At 39.0% G+C, this 12,960-nt stretch overlaps 1 protein-coding gene across 1 annotated transcript in view; it reads right to left on the bottom strand.

The window, feature by feature from the left end:
* The window catches only part of LOC311616673 (guanylate-binding protein 6-like), a 36,613-nt gene that overhangs the window by 4,981 nt on the left and 18,672 nt on the right, over positions 1-12,960 (bottom strand). The window contains exons 6-7 of the mRNA XM_084872342.1: positions 2,196-2,441; positions 510-790 (exon numbers count right to left, since the gene is read on the bottom strand). Coding sequence (XP_084728468.1) covers positions 510-790; positions 2,196-2,441 — 527 coding nt within the window. The remainder of the gene's footprint in view (positions 1-509; positions 791-2,195; positions 2,442-12,960) is intronic.

The following is a 12,960-nucleotide window of genomic DNA, read 5'->3' as shown; positions in this document are numbered from 1 at the left end:
GGCTCCCTGCAGCTATAACTTTTGTTAATACCATCTTCAATGGCACTTAGATATTAACAAGAGACTAGGGGCCTAATGGAATGAGACATTTGAGAAAGCCTGATTAAATAGATACAACAAGTAACCAATAGAGTTGAAAATAGCCTGGTATGGAGGGTCTGTTTAAAGACATTTGGTTCCTGAGAGTAGGGTGTCCCTCACGAAAGTGACTAGCTGAGGAATGACTTTTGGGTGTTCAGGGCAGGCTTGAATTCAATATAAGTATTCATTTCTGAAAGACATCTATACTGAATATGCATCAGGGACCAGACAAATTTTTACATATAGTGCCTGAGGTTTGGTGGGGAGAGGAAGAAGAAAATGCAGTCCCTTGAAACTCTGTCCTTCATAAGAATCCAGACCACTCAATCAATGGAGTGAGAGAGGAGGATTCAGGTCAGAAAAGCTCTTCTAGGCTTCATTTTTCAAGGGAAAGACACAAAGGGTAAATAAATACTAAGACAAAGTACCATAAGATGCTTCAGGAACTCCTGGTTTTCATCCTTGAAGGAGTTCTCCATGAAGATTGCAATGGCTTCCTTCTCACAGGCTGCATGCAGGTCCAGCAGCTCCTGCAGGGTGTCTGTGGGGAAGTTCACTCTCTGGGCCATCTGCTCACTGTAGTGGTCAGCTGCCTTCTGCACAGCCGCTGAGTTCTCAAGCTGGGCCAGAGTTGTCACTGCATTCTCCAAACAAGGCACTGCTCCACTATTGATGGCATCCACATAAGTCACCACTAGAGTCCTTAGACCTAATAAGCCAGGAAAGTTAAGGGATATCACTCAACGGGATCTACAATTCAAAGACTACATTTTTAAATCTCTCTTTTCTTATGTATCTCACAACCAATCACACATATATGTGCACACATATAAACACACAAATGCACGCACATGCTTGGGCGCGTACACACACACACACACACACACACTCACACATACTACTTCCATCTACTATGATTCGTCTACGCTGTTAATTAAATATTAACAAGAGACTAGGGGCCTAATGGAATGAGACATCTGATAAAGCCTGATTAAATAGGAAAAAAATAGTCTTATAAACTCCTTGGGGAGTCTACCCAACTAACCAGGATGGGAGAAATGCTGCAGAAAGAATTCCTCTACTAAGTACCTGAACAATAGGAGCAAAATGACCAAGCAGAACTATGAAGCATGTGCAGTAGGAGCTAAATTTGGACCATATATGGGGAAATGTACAAGCCTGGTAAAATCTAGGGGAAAAGATTGCCTAGGGGACGGGCACAAGCCCTGAAGAAAACAGGAAAGAGATTGGATAGTTTTTTTAAAAAACAAAACAAAACAAAACAAACAAACAAAAAAAACCCCTGCTCTTTCCCAAACCCAAATATTGGGAAGCTTAACAAAAATGTCAGGGCAGTAGCTGCTCTCTAGTCTGCCATCTCTCTATCTTCCTAAGAGTGTACATTGCTTTTCACTTTAATAACCCTTGCCATTATCACATAAATCTCCTCCTACATCAAGGGTCTTTTAAATTCCTTTCACTCAACACCACAGGAGAATATCTTTCCTCCAGTAACACTATTGTCCCATTGACTATTAATTTTTATGTTTCTTTAGACCACAAGGCTAACATAATTCAATATATTCCTTTATCTAACATACTAAATGGTATCTGGAAAACATAATTTCCCATTGAAAATCTTAGAAGCAAATTGCTTACATAGATACACAAGATGAGGCAGAGTAAATATGATCCTATATTTTTCTGAATTCTGAAGCTTCCAGTAAATTATCAGAGCTTTATGGGCTTAGGTGCATTGTAAAATTTCTCTAAACCCCCAAAATATCTTTTGTATTCTTCTTGCAAATCTCATTCATTATAAATGACTTCAATTAAGGAAATAGGGTATTCTGTTTTTACACCCAGTTAGTGATTCATTATTAGTAGAACACTTTTTATATGTATAGATGTTACGGATTTTGCTGTCAATGGTTGTAATTTTGGAGAGAAATTTATAAACATCCAAAAGTAGGATAAATATACTGTGCATTCGTGGAGTATGAATATCTGTGGACCCATAATTCTATGTAGAATCAAAAATAAATCCTGGAGAACACAACCTATAATATAGTCAACAATTATTAGGCCCCACAAAATGTGAAATTGAGACTCACGTTTCCCAGTGATTGTGATTCTCTCCCTGAGGGTCTTGGCCCTCACCTGGGTGAGGATGTAAGAACAGAAATTCTTTGTTTGTTCCTGGAATTTAGGATCCAGTTGGTATTCTGCAACCTTCTCAATATTGGCTAGGAGTTCTTTGTCATTTATTGGTCGGTCAAAGACAAAACACTTTCGTTTTGGAAAGAAATTCCGGATGCACTCTCTGGGGAGATTGGATATTTGGGCTTTGGGATTCCTGCCTGAAAAATAAAGCAAACAAAAACAGGTATTACAGTAGGTGCAGTCTGAGGACAAGGGATCTAAAGATTTTTATGACAGAGAATTGTGTATCTTTGCCATATATAACTTCTGGTTATAACTCCTTTGGATGGACATACAAATGCTTCTTTAACATCAAATTTATGGATGATACAACTCTGGGGACATTTTGGAAGTGATTAAATATGCTTAACAAACAACTGCAGAAACCTACTATTATTGTTGGACCTCAAATGGTAGAGAAATGTTTATATTGTCAATATTAGCTACTGAATGAATAACAGAAAGTTGGGTCAAATGTAAGTTTTTGGTCTACTTCATCCCATGGGAAAATGAAGCTGTGGATAAAAATGAAGAGTTGAAACAATACTTAATGAATCAATGTTGGAAATAAAACCAGATTATCTAAAGAAAACTGATTAGATGCTAAAAATAATGTGTACAGCATTAGCTTTTAAAAAAAATAAAATACTCTGAAGAGTGAAGTGCAAATGTAGTTAAAACATAATTTTAAGATATCACCATTGGTCTCTAAACTCTTTAAGGAAAAGAATTATATTCATTTCATAGCTTTGCTGTTCTGTGTAGTCCATTTCTAATTGTTTTGAGAAACCATAAATACAAACATGAAATCAAGAGTGTATGAGTCAGAAGTGGAATTTCTTTCAAGGGTTCATCAGATATCTACATGCCTATGTAAATGTAACCCATTTAAATATTTTTATTATTTTGAAATTGTAGCATGGGTAAATGTGGTGAAATTGGGGGGGGGGGGAATCTATGATACAGATAGAAATAATTAACACAATTAAAATGTCTATAATGCCCAGAGAAATCTATAAATTCAACACAATCAATTTCAAAATACCAATGGTGTTTTTCACATCACTACAATAAATAATCCAAAAAATGTACATGAAACAATAAAAGACCCTGAATAGGCACAGACATACTGAGAAAGAATAAAGCTGGAAGTATTATGCTACCTGATACCAAACTATAAAAAATACTGTGGAAATCTAAGGAACATAATGCTGGAATAAAAACAGACATACAGATCAATTGAAACAACAGGGTGCCCAGAAATAAACCCATGGAAATATTGTACAATCAATGAATAGATGACAAAGGAGGTAAAACAACAACAACATACAATGGGGTAAAGGCAGCCTTGTTCGTGCATGGAGTTGGAAAATTGGACAAATATGTGCAAAAGAAGTGAAACTACACCACCTTCTTACACCATATATAAGAATAAACTCAAACTAGATTGAAGACTTAAATGTAAGACTCAAAACCATACATCTACTAAAATAAAACATGGACAGTATAATCTCCAACATGAAGGCCAATACACATATGAAAAGATGTTCAACATTGCTAATCATCAGAGAAATGCAAGTTAAAACAACAATGAGATATCACCTCATGCCTGTCCAAATAGCACTCATTAATAAATAAACAAGCAATAAGGGTTGCTGAGGCTGTGAAAAATAGGGAACCATTGTGCACTGTTGGTGAGAATGCAGATTTGTGCAGCTATCATACTAAGGAAAAGAGAATGGAAGTTTCAAAAAGAATTAAAACTGGATCTATCTTATGGCCCAGTGACTTCACTTCTGGTTATATATTTGAAGAAATCCAAAACACAAATTCAAAAAGAATATGTGACTCTTATATTCATTGCAGCATTGTTTACAATAGCCAATATATGGAAGTAACATAAGTGCCCAAAAATAGACAAGTAGATAAAGTATAGGAAGTAATATACACAATGGACTACTACTCAATCATAATAAAGAATGAAATCATACCATTTGAGATAGCATGGATGAATCTAGAGTAGGGGTGTCGAACTCAATCAGAGAAGGGGCCAAAATCTAAAATCCAGCCTAAATCGCGGGCCGAATGGTTTACTAAACAGTCATAAACTGACAATGTCATAAACTGACAGCGGAGTGCAGTGATGACAGCGTGGTGCAGGCCACATTGCAAGGCCTGGAGGGCTGGATTTGGCCCGCGGGCCTTGTGTTTGACATATGTGATCTAGAGAGTACTGTGCTCAGTGAAATAAGTTAGACAGAGAAAGACAAATATCATATGACTTCACTTATTTATGGATTCTAAAAAAACAAACTAAACAAAATTAATACAGACTAATACATATAGAGAAAAAAATTATGGCTGCCTGAGGGAAGTGGGGGTGAAAAAAGTGAAGGCATTAACAAATACAAGTTGGTATTTAAGAATATTCATGGGGATGTAAAAAACAGCATACAGAATATAGTTAATAATATTGTAATATCTATGTATGGTACCAGGTGGGTACTTGAAATATAGGGGGAAATCTAATTGTAAAGTATGTGTTATCTAACTATTGTGTTACATATTTGAAAATAATACAAAATGATATTGAGTGTAAACTAAAATTGAAAATAGGTGTCAGTGTGTGGGGGACAATTAAATCCAGCAGAAATATCAGAGGCTGGCAGACTAGGCTCTCCTGGACAGGGAGCACCTACTATCACCAGCGACACTCCCTGGGCTGTGGGACTTGGACACAGAGCCCTTGCCATCTTGAAGAGGAGAGCAGCCTCTTCAAGGAACTCATCAGCACCACCACCCAGACTGGCCTTGAACACTGCCTGTGACCCTGCAGTCATTCTAGTCAAAATCCTGTTGTCCTGGCCACAGACCTGCAGATCCTTAGGACTTCCGCCTCCAAGGGTGCAAGGCTCCCGCAGCAATAAGTGTGACTTCCCTCTCCCTGGCTGTCAACCTCCAGACACCACAGTTTTGCCGTTCCATTGTGCAAGTCTCCTGAGCCCACCGCCTCAAAAGTGACTTTTCAGTGCCAGTGTGAACCCCCACTGAGTACACTTTATCCAAACATGGGAATGACCCAGCAATAGAAATTGGAATTCCCTCTTCCAGGCTGTCTGCCCACAGGCACAGGAGGTAACACAGCTTCAATGCCTGGGCCCTTCAGAGTGCCCTGCCATGGCAAAGGACCACCGGGTGCCTCTGTGAGCCACTGCTGGGCTTGTGAATCCAATCAAGGGCACAAGGGCACAAGGGCATAGCAGCAAAAACTGAGTCTTCCCAATCCACAGCTACCAATCGCCAGACACCACAGTCATGCCTATCCAATGCACAGGAAAAGGCAGCTGTGTACACCAGTAACTTGACTCTCAGCACTCACTGAGAGTCAAGTTACTGGTGTTTCTCATTGCATGCACATGGGATCCCTAATTCTCAATGTATGCAAACTGAGTTCCAGTGACTCTGATTCTTGGCACACATGCACACAGAGACCCTGATTCTCAGTGCAAAGTCACAATGACAGAAACTCCCATACTTAATTCTCGGCGTGTACATAAGGTGACTCTGACTCCTGGCACATGCCAGAGGACTCTGATTTTCAGTGCATGACTACGGAGCCTTAATTTTTTCAGTGCGGTGAATGTGGGATCCCAATTCTAGGTGCATGCATGAGGCTGCACTGAGCACTAGTAACTCCGAAACTTGGCACACATGGCACCCACTGACCCATGGCAGCCACAGGTCTCGGTTTCAGAGCTCTTCAGTGACACTCTCATGTTGTGACGTTCCCACTGCACATGGCTCAGGCCCCCTGCAACCTAGCATTTGGACCTTCTGATGATAGTTAGAATGGATAGAAAATGAAACAATCCCAGAAGAAAGAAAATGAGGAATCGCCAAGCAAGGAAATAAGTGAAACGGAGACCTGCAATATGACAGAAAAAGAATTCAGAGTAACGGTCATACAGTTCATAAAGCAGATGGATGAGAAAATCAACAACCTATGCAAAAATCAGGAAGAAATCAAAAGTGATATAGCTACAATCAAAAATATTATGGAAGGTTTCAATGGTAAACCAGAAGAATCAGATGACTGAATTAGTGAGTTAAGAGATAAGGTAGAGAAACAAGCCCAATCTGAACTCCGCATGGAGAAAAAAAATTGTTTTTTAACAGAAGGAGAACATAAGGAAATTTTGGGACAATACAAAATGAAGTAACATACACATAACAGGGGTAACAGAAGGATAAGAAGAGGAGCAATGACTGGAGAATCTATTTGAAGAAATAATGACAGAAAACATCCCTAATGTGGGGAAGAAAAAAGTCACACAAGTACAGTGATTCCCAAGCAAGATGAATCCAAAATAGACCCACACAAAGACGTGTCATAATTACAATCACAAATGTTAAGGACAAGGAGAGAATCTTAAAGGCTGCAAGATGGAGACAGTTACTTACAAAGGATTCCCCATCAGATTATCAAATGATTTCTCAACAGAAACACACCAAACTAGAAGGTAATGGAATGATGTATAAAAAGTTTTGCAAAGCAAAGGACTGAATCCAAGAATACTCTATCCAGCAAGACTATCAATCAGAATTGAAAGGGAAATTAGGAGCTTTGCAGACAAAAAAAAAAAAAAGTTGCTAACAGAGTTTATCACTAGCAATCCAGAAATGTAAAACAGCTAAGGGGGATGCTGTGAAAAGAAGAAATAGACAGGGAAGAACACACAGGCATAAAGTCCAGAAATGTCTACAAACAACTACCAATCAATAATAACATTAAACTTAAATGGATTAAATGCTCCAATCAAAAGACATGGAGTGAATGAATGGATAAGAAAACATGACCCATATATATGCTGTCATCAGGAGACCCACCTCAGAACAAGGGACTCACACAGACTGAAAGTGAAGGGTTGAAAATATATTTATCAGGGAAATGGAAATGAAAAATATACTGGGGAAGCAATACTTATATCTGACAAAATAGACCTCAAAATGAAGTCCATAACAAGAGACAAGGTAGGCCACTTTATAATTCTAAAAAGATCGATAAAATAAGAGGAGATAAGTCTGGTAAATATGATATATATGCACCGAATACAGGAGCAACTTAATAAATAAATTTAAAAAAAAAACTTCTGTAAGATATCAGAGGAGAGATTAATAGTAATATACAATGTAGGAGAATTTAACACTGGTTAAGTCCTCTAGACAAAAAGTTAGCAAAGAGACAGAAATTGTAAATGACTCACTAGATCAGATAAAACTTAATCAACATCTTTAGAACATTCCACCCCAAAACTACAGAATATATATTCTTCTCAAGCCTACATGGGACATTTCCAAATATACACCACATATTGGGACACCGGCAAAGCCTCTCCAATTCCAAAATGATTGAAATCATATCAAGCTTATTCTCAGATCAGAATGCCATAAAATTGGAAATCAACTACAATAAAAACAATAAAAAAATTCAAACACTTTGACACTGAATAGCATACTACTAAACTATGAGTGGGTTGCCAAAAAGAAGAAATAAAAGCATCCTGGAAACAAACAACAATGAAAATTCAATCCAAAATCTTTGGGACATACTGAAAGCAATCTTGAGGGGGAAGTTTAGAGCATTCAGGCCTACTTCGAAATACTGGTAATAAGCCATTAACTCTGCAACTTGAAAAATTAGAAAAAGAGTAACAAGGAAATCCCAGAGTGAGCTGAAGGAAGGAAAAAATAAAGATCACAGCAAAACTAAAATACAAAAAATCAATGAAAATAAGAACTGGTTCTTTGAAAGGATAAACAAGATTGATGAACCTCTAGCCAGGCTCACCAAAAAGCAGAGAGAGGACCCAAACAAAATCAGAAATGAAAGAGGTGAAGTAACAACAGACCCCATAGAAATATGTAGGATTACAATATATATATATATATATATATATATATATATATATATATATATATATATTATGAATAACACTATTCCAACAAACTGGTCAAATAGAAGAAATGCACATATTTCTAGAAAAATACGACCTTCCAACACTCAAGCAGGAGGAATAAAAAAAATAAATAATAAAAAATTAAAAAAAAACACTAAATAGGCTGATAACTGTGGAGGAAATTGAAGCAGTAATAAAAAAAAACTTCCAATAATAAAAAGCCATGAACCAGAGGGCTTCAGAAGGGACATTTATCAAACATTCAGAGAAGAAATAAAACCTATCTTCCTCAAGAACCATTATTGAATAGTTCAAATAATTCAAGAGGAAGGAACTATTCAAATAATTCAAGAGGAAGAAACACTTTCAAGCTATTTCTATGAAGCCAATATTACCCTAATCCCCAAAACAGGTAAGAAAGAAGAGAGAGAGAGAGAGAGAGAGAGAGAGAGAGAGAGAGAGAGAGAGAGAGAGAGAGAGAGAGAAAGGAAGGAAGAAAGGAAGGAAGAAAGGAAGGAAGAAAGGAAGGAAGTTAGAAAGGAGGAAAGAAAGGAAAAAAAAAAAGAAAGAATTATGGGCCCATATCCTTCATGAATATAGAAGCCAACATTATCAAAAAATTCTAGCAATTACATTAGAAAGATCATACACCATGACCAAGTTGGATTTATTACAAGGATGCAAGGATGGTACAATATTTGCAAATCAATAAATGTGATACATCACATAAAAAAACTGAGAGATAAAACCCATATAATCATATCCCTTCATGCAGAAAAAGCATTTGACAAAATCCAACACTCTTTCTTGATAAAAACTGTCAGCAAGGTGGGATAAAAGGATGATACTCAATAGGCAAAATTGAAAACATTTTCCCTAAAAACAGGAACAAGACAGGGATGCCCACTCTAACCACTCCTGTTTAACATAGTACTGGAAGTACTAGTCATTACTATTAGATATGAAGAAGAAATAAAAGGCATCAAAACTAGAAAAGAAGTAAAACTGTACTTATTCACAGATGACAATGATATTGTACACAGAAAACCCCAAAGACTCTATCAAAAAACTACTAGATTTAATAAATGAATTCAGCAATGTAGCAGGATACAAATTGGCACCCAGAAGTATATGGCTTTTCTATACACAACTAATGAACTCACAGCAAGAGAAACTAAAAGAGCAATCAAATTTATCATTGCAACATAAAAATTAAGATGCCTAGGAATAAATTTAACCAAGAAGATAAAGGGCCTGTACTCAGAAAATTTTTGGACACTGAAAAAAACATACAGGAAGACATGAACAAATGGAAGAATATACCATGTTCATGGGTTTGGTAGAATCAACATTAAAATGACCATACTATTCAAAGCAATCTATAAATTCAATGCAATCCTCATTAAAATACCAACTACATATTTCAAAGTCCTAGGACATATAGAAATTCAAGAGACATATTAAAACATGCTCAAAGACCCCATATTAAAACATGCTCAATAGCCGCAACAATCTTGAGAAACAAGAACAATGTTGGGAGGATCTCAATACCAGGTATCAGCTATACTACAAAGCCACTGTTTTCAAAATTGCCTAGTACTCGCACAAGAACAGATATATAGACTATTGGAAAGGAACAGAGAACACAGAAATTGACACAAGTCACTATGCTCAATTAATATTTGACAAAGGAGGTAAGAACATACAATGGAGTCAAGATAGTCTCTTCAATAAATGATGTTGGGAAATTGGACAGATACATGCAAAATAATTAAATTAGTTCTCCAACTTAAGCCATACACAAAAATAATCTCAAAATGAATAAAGGTCTTAAACATAAGATGGGGAATCACAAAAATCTTAAAAATCCATAGGCACTAAAGTAGAAGACATTTGTTGTAGCAATATCTTTATTGATAGAGCTCCTATGACAATAGAAATTAATGAGAAAATAAACAAATGGGACTACATCAAAATAAACAGCTTCTGCACAGCAAAATAAACCACCAATAAAACAATAAGAAAGCCCACTGCATGGGAGAACATATTTGCCTATGTTATCTCTGATTTAAGTGTTTAATCTCCAACATTTGCAGGGAACTCATATAACTTAACAAAAGGAAGGTAAACAATCCAATCAAAAAATGTGCAAAGGATGTAAATAGGTACTTTTTAAAAGAGGACATATACAAAGTTGAGACATATGAAAACATGCTCAAAGTCACTAATCATCAGAGAGATGCAAATCAAAACAACAATGAGGAACTATGCCACACCTACCAGAATGGCTATCATAAAAAAATCAACAAATGACAAGTGCTGGGTAGGATGTAGAAAAATGACAAGTGCTGGGGGGATGCAGACTGAAACAGTCACTGTGGAAAAGAGAATGGCATTTCTTCAAAAAATTAAATGGAACTCGCATTTGGCCCAGTAATACCACTTCTAGGAATATAATCCCAAGAAAGCAGAAACACCAATCAGAAAGGATATATGCACCCCTATGTTTATAGCAGCACAATTCATAATAGCTAAGATTTAGAAACAGCCTTTATGCCCATCAGCAGATGAGTGGATTAAAAAATGGTGGTACATCTACATAATGGAATATTATTCTCCTATAAAAAGGAAAAACTCTTACCATTTACAACAGCATGTTTGAATGGGAGAACATTATGCTAAGCAAAATAAGCCAGTCAGTGAAAGATAAATACAGTATGATCTCACTCATTTGTGGAATATAAATAACATTATAAACTTACTAGAGGCCCGATGCACGAAATTTGTGCATGGGGGTGGGGATTCCTCAGCCCAGCCTGCACTCTGTCCAATCTGGGACCCCTTGAGGGATGTCTGACTACCTGTTTAGGCCCAATCACACCAGGACTGCTGGCTCCAACGATTCACCTGCATCTGCCTGATAGCCCCTAACCACTTCTGCCTGCCAGCTTAATCAACCCCTAACCATTCCTCTGCCAGCCTGATCAATACCTAACAGCTCATCGGCCTGCCCAATTGCCCCTAACTGGCCTTTCCAAGAGGCCAGATCACCCCCAACTGTCCTCGACTGCTGGCCACGTTACACCTAACTGCCCTCTCCTGCTAGGCTGGTCACCTCCAACTTTCCTCCCCTGCATACCTGGGTCCTCCCCGCAACTGTCCTCTTCTGTAGGCCTGATCCTCACCCAACTGCCCTCTACTCCAGGCCTAGTCCCCCTGCAATTGCCCTCCCTTGCAGGCCTGGTCTCCCCCAACTTCTCTCCCCTGCAGGCCTCAGTTTCCCCCAACTGCTCTCCCTTGTTGGCCTGGTCTCCCCCAACTGCCCTCCTCTGGTGGTCTGTCACCCCTAACTGCTCACAACTGCCCTCCCCTGCTGGCCATCTTGTGTCCACATGGGGACAGCCATCTTTGACCACATGGGGGCAGCATCTTGTGTCTTGGAGTGATGGTCAGTTTGAATATTACTCTTTTATTAGATAGGATGAACAAAAATAGATACAAAGGCAAAGCAGCATCCAACACACTGTCAAACTACATCAAGAAGGCAGGGTAGGGATGCAGGGAGAGATAAGAGCCCAATTGAAAGACTTGTATTCATGCATATAAGCATAACCAATGGACAAAAGATACTCTGTGTGAGGATGAAGGCATGTGCCAGAAGATAGCGGAGGCTAGGGGGAGGTCAATGAGGGGAAAAGGAGATATAAGTACTACTATTTGTAATACTTTAAATAAAATAAAATTTTAAAAAATTAAATTATTTAAAAATAAAAAAAATATATTTAGAGAGAAAAGATGGCATCTGGCAAGACAGAGCTGAGAGTGAGGAAGTGAGTGAGTGAGGGTATGAAAGGAGTATATGTGGATGTGTGTGGGATGTGTGTGAGTGAGTGAGGGAATATTATATCTCTCAGGAGCAGCAGGGGCTGGAAGACAGCCTTTTGTTGACAAGGACAGACTACCACCACTGTGGGCACTCCAAGGACTGCGGGACTCCAGCACAGAGCCCATGCCATTTTGAAGCAGAGAATGGCCTTTTGTAGAAACCCATCAACACCACCAACAAGGCAAGCCTTGGAACTGCCCCGTGACCCAGCACCCACACCAGCCAATATCCTGCTACCCCAGCTGCAGACCTGCAAACTCTGGGACCTCCACCACCAAAGAAACAACATTCCGCAGCTGGAAGTGCAACTACCCCTCCCCAGCAGTAGAACGCTGGGTTCGCACATGTGCACGTGTTCGTGCATGTGCTCCCAACCCCGTAGGAAAGCCTGGACACTTAACTTTGGGTTTGCATGTGTCTCTTTTGGAAGCACTTGGGAAACACTGAGAGAATCCAAGGGTGTGGTTCTGTGCAGACGGCGGGGGGGGGGGGGGGGGGGGGGGGGGCCCGCAGCCCTGCAGTGGAAATTCTGAATTCTCTATTTCTGGAGGCTGCCCACATTCACCCCAACTACTCAACCATGGAGCTGGGATCCCTTGGAGTGCATTGCAGCTCTGTGCCCAGAGAGTGGGTCTTTGCAGATGCAAGGTTCCACCAGCCGGACACTGAGCCCAACTAACCACAGGGCGCTAGTGGAAGCCACTGTGAGCTGTGCTTCGGTGCAATTTTGAACAAGCAGGGGCACACTCCTCCCCAGAAATAGAAGCTTTGGATTCATTTAGCCTGGATACTGGCCAACAGGCACCTCAATTGTGCAGCTACACTGCCAGGGCC

The sequence above is a fragment of the Pipistrellus hanaki genome (assembly GCF_964339955.1).
Source record: "Pipistrellus hanaki genome assembly, chromosome: 2".
NCBI classification, from domain to species: Eukaryota; Metazoa; Chordata; class Mammalia; order Chiroptera; family Vespertilionidae; genus Pipistrellus; species Pipistrellus hanaki.
This window is presented reverse-complemented; position numbering and strand designations above follow the sequence as displayed.